At 41.5% G+C, this 12,569-nt stretch overlaps 1 protein-coding gene across 1 annotated transcript in view; it reads right to left on the reverse strand.

The window, feature by feature from the left end:
• Positions 1–370: 370 nt before the first annotated feature.
• The window catches only part of map2k6 (mitogen-activated protein kinase kinase 6), a 45,664-nt gene continuing 33,465 nt past the window's right edge, over positions 371–12,569 (reverse strand). The window contains exons 11-12 of the mRNA XM_030754925.1: positions 10,460–10,505; positions 371–8,798 (exon numbers count right to left, since the gene is read on the reverse strand). Of these exons, the coding sequence (XP_030610785.1) occupies positions 8,721–8,798; positions 10,460–10,505 (124 nt within the window). The 3' untranslated portion in view covers positions 371–8,720. The remainder of the gene's footprint in view (positions 8,799–10,459; positions 10,506–12,569) is intronic.

A 12,569-nucleotide genomic window follows, 5' to 3' on the forward strand; every position in this document is an offset into this window, starting at 1 on the left:
TTCTTAACCACTTATCCCATTCAGGGTCACAGGGCGCTGAAGCCTATCCCAGCTATCGCAGGGTAACAGTTGTAGCATTTGTGTCGAACCAAACCACCCAATTAAAAAGCTCTGCCTCCATAGACAAAGATGGCCCAGGTCCCCCTCAACAACATGTCTGCAGTATTAATGCAAGCAATACTGCTTCGTTGCTGCTGTTTATTGCAACCATTGTTGCAGTGACGAATCTGACATCTACTGTATGTGTACATACTTTTATACAGGAACATCACATGTAGTTTGATGAAATTTTTTTACCCTTTGACCTTTCTCAGCCAAAGACATAATGAAAAAACAGAGCAGAAGCACAGCTTATTGTGTAAAAATACCTCTTCTTTTAATTGAATTTCCATCATTACAATTGCACACAATCAGTTTGAGCAATTTAAAATATTTATAGAAATTCATTGAGCTCTAAATGAACAGTCATCAGTCTTTAGCAGAGGCTTTAGAGACGTGTAAATATACTGAGAACTTCACTTCCCATGGGGCACAGCATCGTGACCCCGAACCCACCCAACAGCAACACAAAAAGGCCCTCTTCCACGTACAGTAGCATCTCTGGATTATTCAGCAGTCTCCCACCCACCCCCCAAATAACGCAACACGACACTGCAAACGTCACATACAGCTGTGTGTACCAGCAGTTTACCACCTGCGACTGAGAAACAGAAAGCGCCACGGTTCACAAGTCTTGTTGTAGTTTTCGACAGACGGCTCGGCACGATTCACAGACAACAGATTTACACTTGATATAATCCAGCCAAACACATCTGCAAAGGGTTGGAGGAGCCTCCCACACAAAGCAGGCTTTTTTGATGGATTTCATTTATCTGACGCGCTTTGAGGATGGGGAAGAACATCAGCAGTTTCCTGATTCCCTCTCTGACAGTCAAATAGAAAAAAAAGAAATAAGCGTGTGGTGTTCCAGTAACAGATGCTTGTTGTTGGACACTGCACAAATGAACTAAGAAAGGGGAATTGTGATCGGATGTGAAAATAGATTCCCCACTAAGGACAGTTTCCACTCGGACGTCCTGCCTCTGCTGACCAACTCTGACTGAGGTTTGGTCAGCAGGTGAGAGCGGGTCACAAATAGACTCATGGATGGGAATTCTCACATGGAAGCCGGCATATACGAGGGCTGAAACAGAAAGGAAAATCCTTTTCTGGGTGCAGGTTCTGACGAAGGAAAAGAAGGATAATGACCATTTTATTTCTCAGCAGAGTAAAGATAGCACTGCTCTCTGGCAAGTCCACTGATGGGACAGACAAATGCACGCACAGACACACACATACAGAGGAAAATCCCACGTGACGTGTGATTGGACTCGACTCTTTTCTTAATACAGCCTACTGAAAGATGAACATGAATCAACGGTGACCAGAAGTGTCGGCGCTGAACAGAAGAAACAGAGTTGTGTGGAGTTAGGAGGGTCTCACAAAAAATCTGCTGTTTCTCATTTATGTGCGTGTTGTTTGTACAACCGTCCTTTGAGGAAACACTTTTTTTAATGCATAATTTAATAAACTGTTTATTTTCAGTGTAAGAAATAAAATAGATTTAAGTAAAGAAGAACCGAAGAAGAACTTCACGCACAAATTTAGCTTCTGCAAGCCAAACTGAATCCCAGCCACATAAAGTCGTCAGTAGTCCCTTCATTGCGTATTTCAGTAGCAAAGATCCCATTGGCTGCTGCTGTTTTCCTCACTACAAATTGCATACATTATATATTCTGGCAGTTTTTGGCAGAAAAAGCCAAATTACACAATGAAGCCACATTAAAAAAAAATATTTCTCCAGCATGAATCTTGAGAATTTATTTATAACTTATAAATTACCTCTGAATTGTAACTATAAATGTAATATCAGTGGAAACAAATATATTAACAGAGAACCCACTTAGTCATACAGACTGGAGGTGGAAGTTCATCCATGCTGAGTGATGCCATTTTCACACGTGAACTCCAAAGCTGCACTCACACGCGGCACACAACAGGAAACTGTGTGTCTGAGACGTGCTCTCTGACACCCAAACACTAGGTAGTCTTCTCTACTCTCGCACGGCCTCAGACGGACATCCCACTAAAGTTTGCTCAGCCTTCGAGTGACTGAGTAGCCTCATTTATAACACCAGGGATATATTTCTATGTGCTTTTTTGTGATATTTTGTAATCATAAAAATGTTTCTTACCATAAAATTTTTAATCTACTTCTCCTACAACTGTCTCTTTCTTTTAGAGGAACTGGCCCATTTGTAGGGCAAGAAAAATGAAAAGGTGTATGGAGCCATTTATGATCCTGAAAGCGTGTCATTTTGTTTGCTTTAAATCATATTTGATTTGATTGTAATTTTACACTTTAAATGACTACATTGTGAAGTTTGCAGCGAATCACTGCTAATGGGATGAGAGCAGCATGATTTCCTGCTGCAGAAGCCTTGAGGAAAATACCTGAGGCCATAAGTCACAGAGAAAATGACTAAAGTGTCTACTTTATGCATCAAAAAAAAGAAAAAAATGTCTAACGCCATACTTAATGACATTTAAACATTGTCATAAAGGAAAGAGCACAGGTATGATAAAAACAATTAGAGCAATTAAAAAAGTGTCACTGTGTAAAACTATAACAGGGTCATAAATGACTCCACTCTGTCACTTGAGTGGTACATTTGCATCCTTGCATAAAGCTCCAGCTGGGAAAGTCTGCAGAAGCTTGGAGCCTGCAGAGAACGAGTACCTCTGATCACCAATCAAACTGCACAGCAACGATTTTGCATTGATTCTCTTTATATGGTAACACTAAACGTTTCCACTGATTTACATTTACTGGCAAGAATCCCTAGACTTCCAGCCAGTAACAGGAGCGTGAAATTTTCAATAACATTTTGAAAACAAGCAATCACTGGCATTCAGGAAAGGCTTTTCACAATAAAAGCCTTTTCTCTAAGCTAACCATCTGAGGTCTAAGAACCCCAATGCTAACCTATCAGAATGTGTAACAGGTCTGTGTTTTGTCCTTTGTGCATTTCTCAGAAGCACAGGGTGAGTGTCACCCTTTACCCTTTATGACAGAGACCGCGCAGGGACTGTACGGACTAAATGTGATTCATGAGTGCAAACAGCAGCAAACACAAACTGACCAGTTGGAGAAAATCTTGGTATTATTTGAGAATTTACAGTATCACAATTTCAATTAAATAAAACCTTCTAACTCCAAACTCGCTCAAAAACAAAGCTGAATAATGACCACATAGACTGCAACCTTTCAGCGACTGAATGACTAATTCCTTACAGTAACACACTCATAATGTGACAATGTGATATGACTCCTCAGTACAGTGCAAAACATCACAGCAAACTGCAGTGTCAGTGGGTCCAGGACAGGAAGTGAAGGACCAAAACAGTGTTTAAGCATCATTCACGGAGACAGAAGTGTTTCAATGTAAATGCACACCACAGAAATGTATTGTTAGGCACTTAAAACACCTACGAGCTCTATGCAAACCTAACCCACTGCTATGAGACCATGCATGTGATAATAAGTCCGACACCGTTTCCCATCCCCTGAGCCTGGCTCCAGCTCTTTGGTCACATTTGCTAAATTAGTGAAAATTATGATTATCTTGATGGGGAAAAAAAAAAAAAAAAAAATTCTCGAGGCTCGACCCGTGATAGATAATTTCACTCTGCTTTAAAAAAAGTATGACTTGAATTTAGTAATTTTCATGTTTCCATCTTCGGTACGGAGATGCGCTAATGAGGAAGCCCTTAATGTCCTCTCTCTGCCACTAATCCTCAGCTTCACTACAGAGAAGAGTTGGTAAAGTTGCAAAATGAGGTGTAGGAGTAAAAGTGCATCATCCACCCTACAGAGAGATGTTTGGGAATCATGACAGGAGGAACCAACAGAGGAAGGTGGCAGTTTAATAAAGAAAAAGAGGGAAGCTTTGTGCGGGTGCGCACTTCAAGGAATTATGGAAGCCAAAGGCTGTGGGACTCGAGCCCAACAGGGAGCAGGTTATGGGGTGAAAGGAAGGTTTTCACTCCGCATCAAAACAGGAAACTTCCCTGATAACATGACAGGGCGGACTGTACTGGACTTTTGAAAGCTGGCAAAACAACAGCAAGCATATACAACCCCACACACCAGATGCCCACTGATCACTTTTTTGGGGCAAACATGGTCGGTCTTAAAAATGTGCTGGTTGAAAAGTAAAAGGTGAAAATTCTTTTTTTTTTTTTCAGGCTAATTCATGAATGATGACCATGAATTCTTGCCTGCTCACTGCTGATCTGAGGTCCGTGGAGCTGTTAAGGCCATAATTGAGTTCAGTTTGATCCAAAAGTGGGGAGTCTAATTAATGCCACTGTTTCTGTTGCTCATTTGGTAGTGAAATGATTTTGATGAGACAACCACACAGATCTCACGGGGCTCTGCATCACTGTGTGTTGCACGGTGAGTGTATTTTACGAGCTTCTGGTGTTGCATGCTGCTGCAGTGGTTAGCGCTGCAGGCGTAGCTGTTTGCAGAAGTGTTGAGGAGGAAAAGTGTCCTCTCACTTTTCAACCAAACCTCAGCACTATTCAGACGTTTGGCAGAGATGCCTTTGATGTGTTTCTGCTCGGTAGGATATGTAAGTGAATGTAATGAACACTGGGGTGGGGGAGCTCTGTGCAGTCGGTTAAAGGCCCAGCACCAGGCAGGTTTGTTTATTACAACTACATTTCCTGTAAGTTTGAAGCCTCTACACAATGAGGAACTGAGTCCAACTGGGTCCTAAGTCAGCCTCAATCAGATTCGGGGGGGGGGTCTCATGTTTACAGGTCTCATGCTTGTGTTTCAGTATCTGAAACCTAAATAGACCTGTGCATGGACAGCACGATCCTGGTGGCAGGAAGTTTTTTAAGGTGTGTTTCAGGCATCAGACTGAAACGGAAAGCTGAAGAATTGGGAGCAGAATTATTTGCTGCCCGTCAAAGCTGTTTGTTAATTGGCGTTTTCTCTCGCTCAGGTCCGATTACGTTCGGGTTTGTTTGGGTCAGGTTTGCAAGTCTGATTCAGGAAGGTTTCCCAGCAGTCCATTCTCCATCTGATATCTGATATTAACAGAGAAATTAGACCACCACTGGGGGAGTGCGTTAGCAGGAAAAAGCCTTTTTTTGATGACCCGTTAGGGGTTCAGGGCAACCTCAACAGCTGAATCAAGCACGTCTTCAGTAAAACATGAATGAACATGAATGTCACATCAAAGCCGTGAAGAGAAACGAGCAAATATGTTTATAAGTTTATAAGATCATAAATGTTAATGATATGTATGGTATGATGCACTTTTGGGCCATTCTGCTGCCCAAATGGCCCAAAAGTTAATAATAAATTGCTGATAATGATGTTGCTGATGTCCAGAGTTTGAGTGTAACTGAGAACAAAATCAGCTGAAGGATTTCCCGACAGGTGCAGGTGTAGTTTCAGGGTTTGTGGTTTTATAAGGTGGAATATTCTTCAAATATTCACAATTTCAATTTAGCAACACGTATTTTACAGGTTTATACTGTAAGCATGGCAATGTTTGATTCATGTTTAAATCACAGATTGAGCCTTTAAGCCATTTTGACACCCTTTAAGGTCAAAATTAGAATGAAAAAAAAAAAAATCACATGATAACTCAGCAATATGATATTTAAAAGGCATGAAGATGATGTAAATCCTCAAACTATGACAAAGCCTTGCCGCTCAGCCACAGAAATCATTTCAAGTTTCCCATTTTGACATTAGAGTCGTTCTTCCATAACTTCCAAAGGCATCAGCTGGGCCTCCACGCTTCCTGCCCTCAGAAATCAGCGTGAGAAAGAAGCCAAGAAGCACGGCAATGAACAGACGAATACAAATGTCCAGAAAAAAAAAACAAGAAGAAGAGACAATCGAGCATCAGCTACAGTACAACAAGAAACACAAAGTGACAAAAACAAGCACAAAGTGGAATCACGATGCCATGCAGCGTGTGAGGAGGGAGAGAGCGGGTCCCTGCATCATTCTTAATAACAACGTATTATTTTCCTTAGTCGGTTTCTATAAAGAGGCACATAGAAGGCTTGCAAGTTACAGATTAAAAGCATTTACGTGTTTGAGCCAAGAAGAACACGACAAAAAAAGAAAGAAAAAAAAAAAATTAACACACAGCTCACACAAACACGAGAAAAATCTCTAATGGATCGGTCAAGTTTCCAAAGGGAAAACAGCAGTTATAATAAATAAGAGAAACTGCAGTAAATATGTGGAAGGGGGAGAAAAACCCTGGATCTAAATAATAACAATAATTAATATTAATAATAACAATAATAGCAATAGTATCCAGTTCTTTTCATGGTAAACGTGGAGTGGAGAGGGTTGTGATTGGCTCAGTACAGACAACGGGGAGAAAAACTCCACACACACACACGCACCATTTCAAATGTGTGTGAGCAACACGAGGCTGCACGGCTGCGACACAACTCCAGCTTCCTCTCGTACCTCTGCGGTGTCATCTGCACGCAGGAACGATTCATCAGCTTCAGGAATGATCACACTGTGTCTGTGAGAGAGACAGAGCGCCGCTGGAGCGCTCGGCAGGGTCTGAAACACCCTCAGTGTGAAATCATTGCTGGAACTTTCCAAATCGGCTGAGCGTGAGAACATGAGGAGGCATTATGTAAACTTTAAAATTCAGCTTTTCACTCTTCGCACATGAAGCAACGACAACGAATCTCATCCAGCAGATCAAAAATAGGCGCCGTTTGGACTGAGCGTGTTGCGGTGTGATTGTCGAGCTCAAAGCGATAACCAACAGAGGAAAAGATCCTGAGCTTCAAGAGCGTGGTGTCTGTGAGCGTGATCACAGACACCACGCTCATTTCTCACTGTTCCATGAGGAAATTGTCCACTAGCTGGTTTCCACATGTAGAAAGCAAAAAGCTCTGGGTTGCATTTCCTCTAGTGACTCACTTTAAAAAAGCAAGGCAGTTCCCACAGACTACAGTGATAAAAAGGATTCACAGCAGAAAGAAACATGTTTTAAAGCCTTGTAAAAGAAAGTATTTTGATATCTATGGATAGCTACCCTCTTCATTTACTAGTTGGAGTCACTGAACTGGACCTCTTCACTGTGTGTGTGTGCTCCTGGTTCCTTTTGGAGCATTTTTATTGAATTGAATTATCTGACAAATAACATGGCTTTGCTCTGCGGTACAGAAGTCTCTGCTTCAGTTCTGGGAAGTAAAGTTCTGTTTTATTAGTCTGTCACTTAGCACGAAGAAGCAGGTATCTGCATCTGTGTGTTGCACTTGCACAGCTAATGGATGCACCGGGCACATGAAGTTTGAGTTAAACTATAATCCATTCATAACTTTAACTCCAAAAAGCGAATACAGCTGCAGCCAAAACAGTAATGCTGAGGCTTTAAAAGTCCAGAACCAGTGGGTGGTAGCGCAGTAGTTATGTCCATCTTTAATATACAGTCTATGCTTGTACCAGACTAGAGCCGAGTAGACCTTCTGAGCATGGAAGGTCTCCTCAGACAGATGGTGAAATGTCCGGCCAAGCTGGGTTTATGTCTAGTTTGAAAGGAGCTAGTTGAGTAATGACAAAATAGCAAAAACACTGAATCAGAATCAAAGAAATCCGTGCATGAACCCATTCTTTGACAAAACCTGCCCAACTACTTTTAAAATAAAGCTCTTTAGGACATTTGCCATATTTGATCACGACGAGCAGATCCCCGTGTTTGATTTGATGTAGCGGTGCGGTCGGCCGCAGCTACGGCACAGCCGCCCGTCGAGCTCTCACAGGCACAGTGAGACTGCAGAGGAGAAAAATCCTTACAAAAATGTTGCAGAGCACCAAAACTGTATTTCTACCTGCGTCCGGAGCCGTGCAGCCCTGTGAACATGCCCACACATATATCATGCACCAGCTCACACACACAAGCACACTCACAGGCAGCCAAGAGCCCAAAACGTGTAGTTGACCTCCACTGTAATCAGGGGAAAGCAGTGTAAGTGCAGTACCTCTTTGTGACCACGAGGGGGAGCCCCCGAAGTCAACATTCGGACTCTCCAACTGTTCCTCACTGGCCACATGAGCATGTTTTTATCCAGAGAGATATTCTGTACATGCAGTCAATTAATAATCTTATGCAACACTTGCTTTGAGTATGCAAACATTTAGATTACACACAGATAGATTATATCATTCTTCTTTTTTTTTATATAATCTGCACATCTTCTTATTTCTGCTTTTCAGCAAAAAGAAAATATAACTCGACCTTTGGAGGCCACAGAGTCAGCTCGCTGACTAACAGCAATGCTGGAGGAGGAGCTCAGAGGTGGGGCAAATCGAATCAAAGAGGGAGGTTTTGCATACAGACATCATAAATTACTCCAGATTTTGTGTGAGGCTCCCGTCTCCTCCGCTCCTCCCACCGTGCCAGGTGATGTACAGAGGGTGCTGAGGCCAGGTGGGGGCGGGGACAGACTCCTCGTTCTGCGTCGTCAGCGGCTCCTCTGGGCTCTGTTTGTCTGCCACTGGAGGGAGGGGTGAAAGGGAGTCCTGCAGGTAAACGGGGTGGGGTGGGGGGGCTGCGATTGGTGCTTTTTCTTGGATTTTTTTTCCTCTTTTTAACAGATCCCCCCTCCCTCCCGTGCACTCAGTCTCCTAAGATGACTTTCACAAAGCTAGCCACGTCGGTTTCTTTGGCCTCATGGGAGGTGAAGAAGAGATGTTGCTGAGGAGGAAACAGACACTGGATTAGTCGGGAGTGGAATCAGAAAATCATTAAGCATCAACTTTGTAGACAACAGTGATCAAGCTGTTTGGTACCTGTAATGGTCATTTTGTGCACTTTTACATGTATTTCCCACCTTTTTCTGTTTTTTTTTTTTTTAGTCAGTTTAGCCCCCCTGTGGTCTTTTTGAATGTTTTGCATCTAATCATTGTTAGTATGCACCTGTTTGCACTGTGATTACATGTATTTGTGGTCATTTAGCATCTCTAAGTGGTCATTTGGCACCCTGTAAGTGTCCTTTTGTGTCTCAGCTGTTATTTTGCATCTTTCAGTGTCTTTTTGTTTGTTTCTGCAGTTCTTTGCTCATTTTTAATCTCCTAGCAGCAGCTTTGCACATTGTAGTGGTCATTGTCCATCCCTTAGGGATCAGTTTACACTGTGTCTTTTTGCATTTGTTTTACATGCAATCACAGTCTTTATGCATCTCTGGGCACTGGTTTTACATGTATTTATTGTCATCTCTTGTAGTGATACCTTTGTTTTCCACTAGCATGTATTTGTGTTGATTTTGCATTTCTTAACGGTCATGAAGCATCTGTATGTGGTCCTTTTGTGTTTCTTTTTAGTCAGTTTAGGAATCTTAGTTGTCATTTTGTGTCTTTTTGCATTCTTTTTGAACCTGATTGTTATCATTGTGCACCTATTTGCACTGGTTTTACATGCATGTGTCATTTTGTTTCTATTTGAGCTCATTCGACAATTTGTAGTGATTCTTCTCCTTTTGTCACTTTGCATCTAATTGTGCTCATTTTGTTGGTGACTGCAACCGATTTTTACTCTAATTCATTTAAATAAATATCACAAAATCTAAATTCAAACCTGTTGTGTGTGTGTGTGTGGGGGGGGGGGGGGGGGGGGGGGGGTGTATGCTGTAAATAACTTGGAACAACTTCTAAATCTAGTAGAATATGAATTAAATAAACTGAAGACCTGGTTTGACTATAACACATTAGGGTTGAATTAGATATTTAAAAAAAAACAAAAAAACAGAATTAATAATATTCGGGAACAGTACAACTTCTACCACCAGGAAACTCATGATAATAACAGAATTTCTTTGTGTACCTTTTTAAAAATCAGTTCAGTCCCTTGGTGCATATCTTTGTTGTCATTGTTTGTCCTTTTGTTGTTGGTTTGCACTCATTTGTGGTCCGTGTGCCTTTTGCACTGGTTTTCCATCTAACTGAGATCATTTTGCATCTCTTAGAGGCAATGCCTTTTGTGGGCATCTGCATGTCTTGGTGCTCATTGCCGTGGCCTTATAATCCAGCTATGTTCACTCTGCATTTTTTACTGGTGGCTTTGTACCTTATAACGGTAATTTTATGTATATTTTTTAATTATCTTTCTCTTTGGTTTGAGGCTTTCTTTTAAATGAGCTGCAACACTTGAAACACTTGCAGTCCCCGATACTTTGGGCCTTTAGTTCTGGACTTTAGTAAACCGTCCATAGACAGGACCACTGAAGCATCTTGGGTTCCAGAATCAAAGACGGGATTTGTAATAATAATCTTAGTGCACCACCCAGTGTTTGATTAACAGCACTACAAGGTCCCTGAAAATAATTTATGCATCTAATTTGTTAGCACAAAAACACTCACCATGAGTTCTGTGTAAGTCGGCCGCTCTTTGGAAACTTTCTTTAAGCTGCAGAAGAAAAAAGCAAAGATGAACATTAATTAATGGCAATTAATTGCCAACAAATGAATATTAGCACTGGACCGACTCTGCTGCCTTCAGGCTCCATTTCAGCATCTGATTCACTGTCATTCGATAAAAGCCTCATAGAAACCTAATATATAGCCTGTCACAGAAATCAGAGACTTCAAGGTAACAGAAAAATACAACCAAGCAATGAAACAGCAAAGAAAATAATTCACATCAGTGTGTTTCCATATACTGAGTGCTGCTCAAAGTGGCATCATCTTCTGATAATAACAGGAAACGCTGAGTGAGGCCATTAAGCAGGAGGAAGCTTCGATTCTCAGTGTGATCAAGTGTCATTTCGGTTATGAAAGGCATCAAGAATCTCCATTTATCTCAGGTCAGCAGCTGTATATTATTTAAACAGTATAGACATTTTAAATTCACTCAGATTCACAGAACCGTCAGGGAGGTGGGCCTGAGCGTCCTGCAGGAATCAAGGTGAACATGGGCTAAAAAAATTAATTAATTAATTAAACATAATTTTTTTTTTTAAACCTTCCAAAGAAAAGTGGCACAATTTGATCAGTCAGCTTTGCTTAAAGTTATGGAAACTCATTGCTTAGAAAAATGAACTAGCATCAACTTCAGTTAGGAACAGAGAACAGGAACAAAAGCTGAAGGCAGTCACACGGGAACAAATTTTTGCTGCTCATACTCACACTCACACTCACACACACACACACACACACACGGTAACATGCTGAAAGTCTGTTGGTGCTGTCAGTGTTCAGAGTAACATGTTTCAAAGTAACAAGTTCCTGTAATCACACTAAACTTTTTCAGTAATGCAGTAATGTGAGGCGCTACTGTACTAAATACAGCAATTGCATTATAATTATGTCCTTGTGTTACAAAGGTTCTTCATTGATCTGCACACTGAGCTGCTACAATCAGCCGATTTCAGTCTGTGTGCAGGAGGAGGAAAACCGTGGAGCGGTCTACAGCTTTCGAGGAGTGGAGATGCACACATTACCTTTATTTTTATTGCACAAAAGGAACAGAAGCAGGACAGAATCAACTGCATTATACTGCTAACACAACTTCAGCTCCGTGCCAGCATCCGCATAGATAGCATGCTAACGCAAAGCTGGCGAAGGACCCAGAGCGATGATAAAGCTGAGTGTATGCTAACCCAAGCCAAGCAGCTGGACCTGATCTTCGACAGTTAAAGGCAGTGATGAGCAGTATCATGATATTTTTTGCGTGGTGATATATCGATACATCAATATTTTATTGACTAAATTAAAAATGATCATATAGTACAATGAAATAGTACAAACAAGAGGGTTCGTGTCATGCACCGCCATACTGAGATAACGTTCGCCGAGCAAACTTAGATTAAATGGGCTCAACTGAAATACCATCCCACACTGGGCACACTTATCATGACAAAGTTACCTCCTAATTCAGAGCAAGCTAATGGCCCAGTCACGTGAGTAAAAAGAGGACAGAAACCTCTTTGCATCCACAAAAAAAAGAAAAAAGAATAAAAACAAATAAAATTGTGGGCTGCCTGGTTTTTTGACATTCGGTGACTGGTTACAGCTTGCAGTGATTAAACAGGTGTCCAGAGTTTGGGGGTGTTGCACACTCACAACCACTTTTGATCACAGGACACACAGCAGTCTGACTTGGGCTGACTGCAATCACCATCAGAGAGATTGTCAAAGGTTTGCAAACAACTGCTGTCTGATTTATAAATGCAGACAGATTGTCAACATGTTGCCATCAGTCTGAATGAGTCTTTGTCAATGACGCATAACACGAGGGGACTCGACTCAACTGGCTGCCAGCTGGTTGTATTCTGGTTAGATTCATATAGAACAGGAAGGCTGCTGAGTGCAAATGTAACAGTTAAATGTGAATTTCTGTCCATGTAGCCAGCAGCAGATATGTGATTTTTGATGATTTATCACAGTTTATTGCTGTATTATCAGAAACAGACTGATAACCAACTGACTAACTTGATCACAGACTGATATCAGACTGACAGCACACCGTATC

The sequence above is a fragment of the Archocentrus centrarchus genome, chromosome 19, assembly GCF_007364275.1.
Source record: "Archocentrus centrarchus isolate MPI-CPG fArcCen1 chromosome 19, fArcCen1, whole genome shotgun sequence".
Classification (NCBI taxonomy): domain Eukaryota; kingdom Metazoa; phylum Chordata; class Actinopteri; order Cichliformes; family Cichlidae; genus Archocentrus; species Archocentrus centrarchus.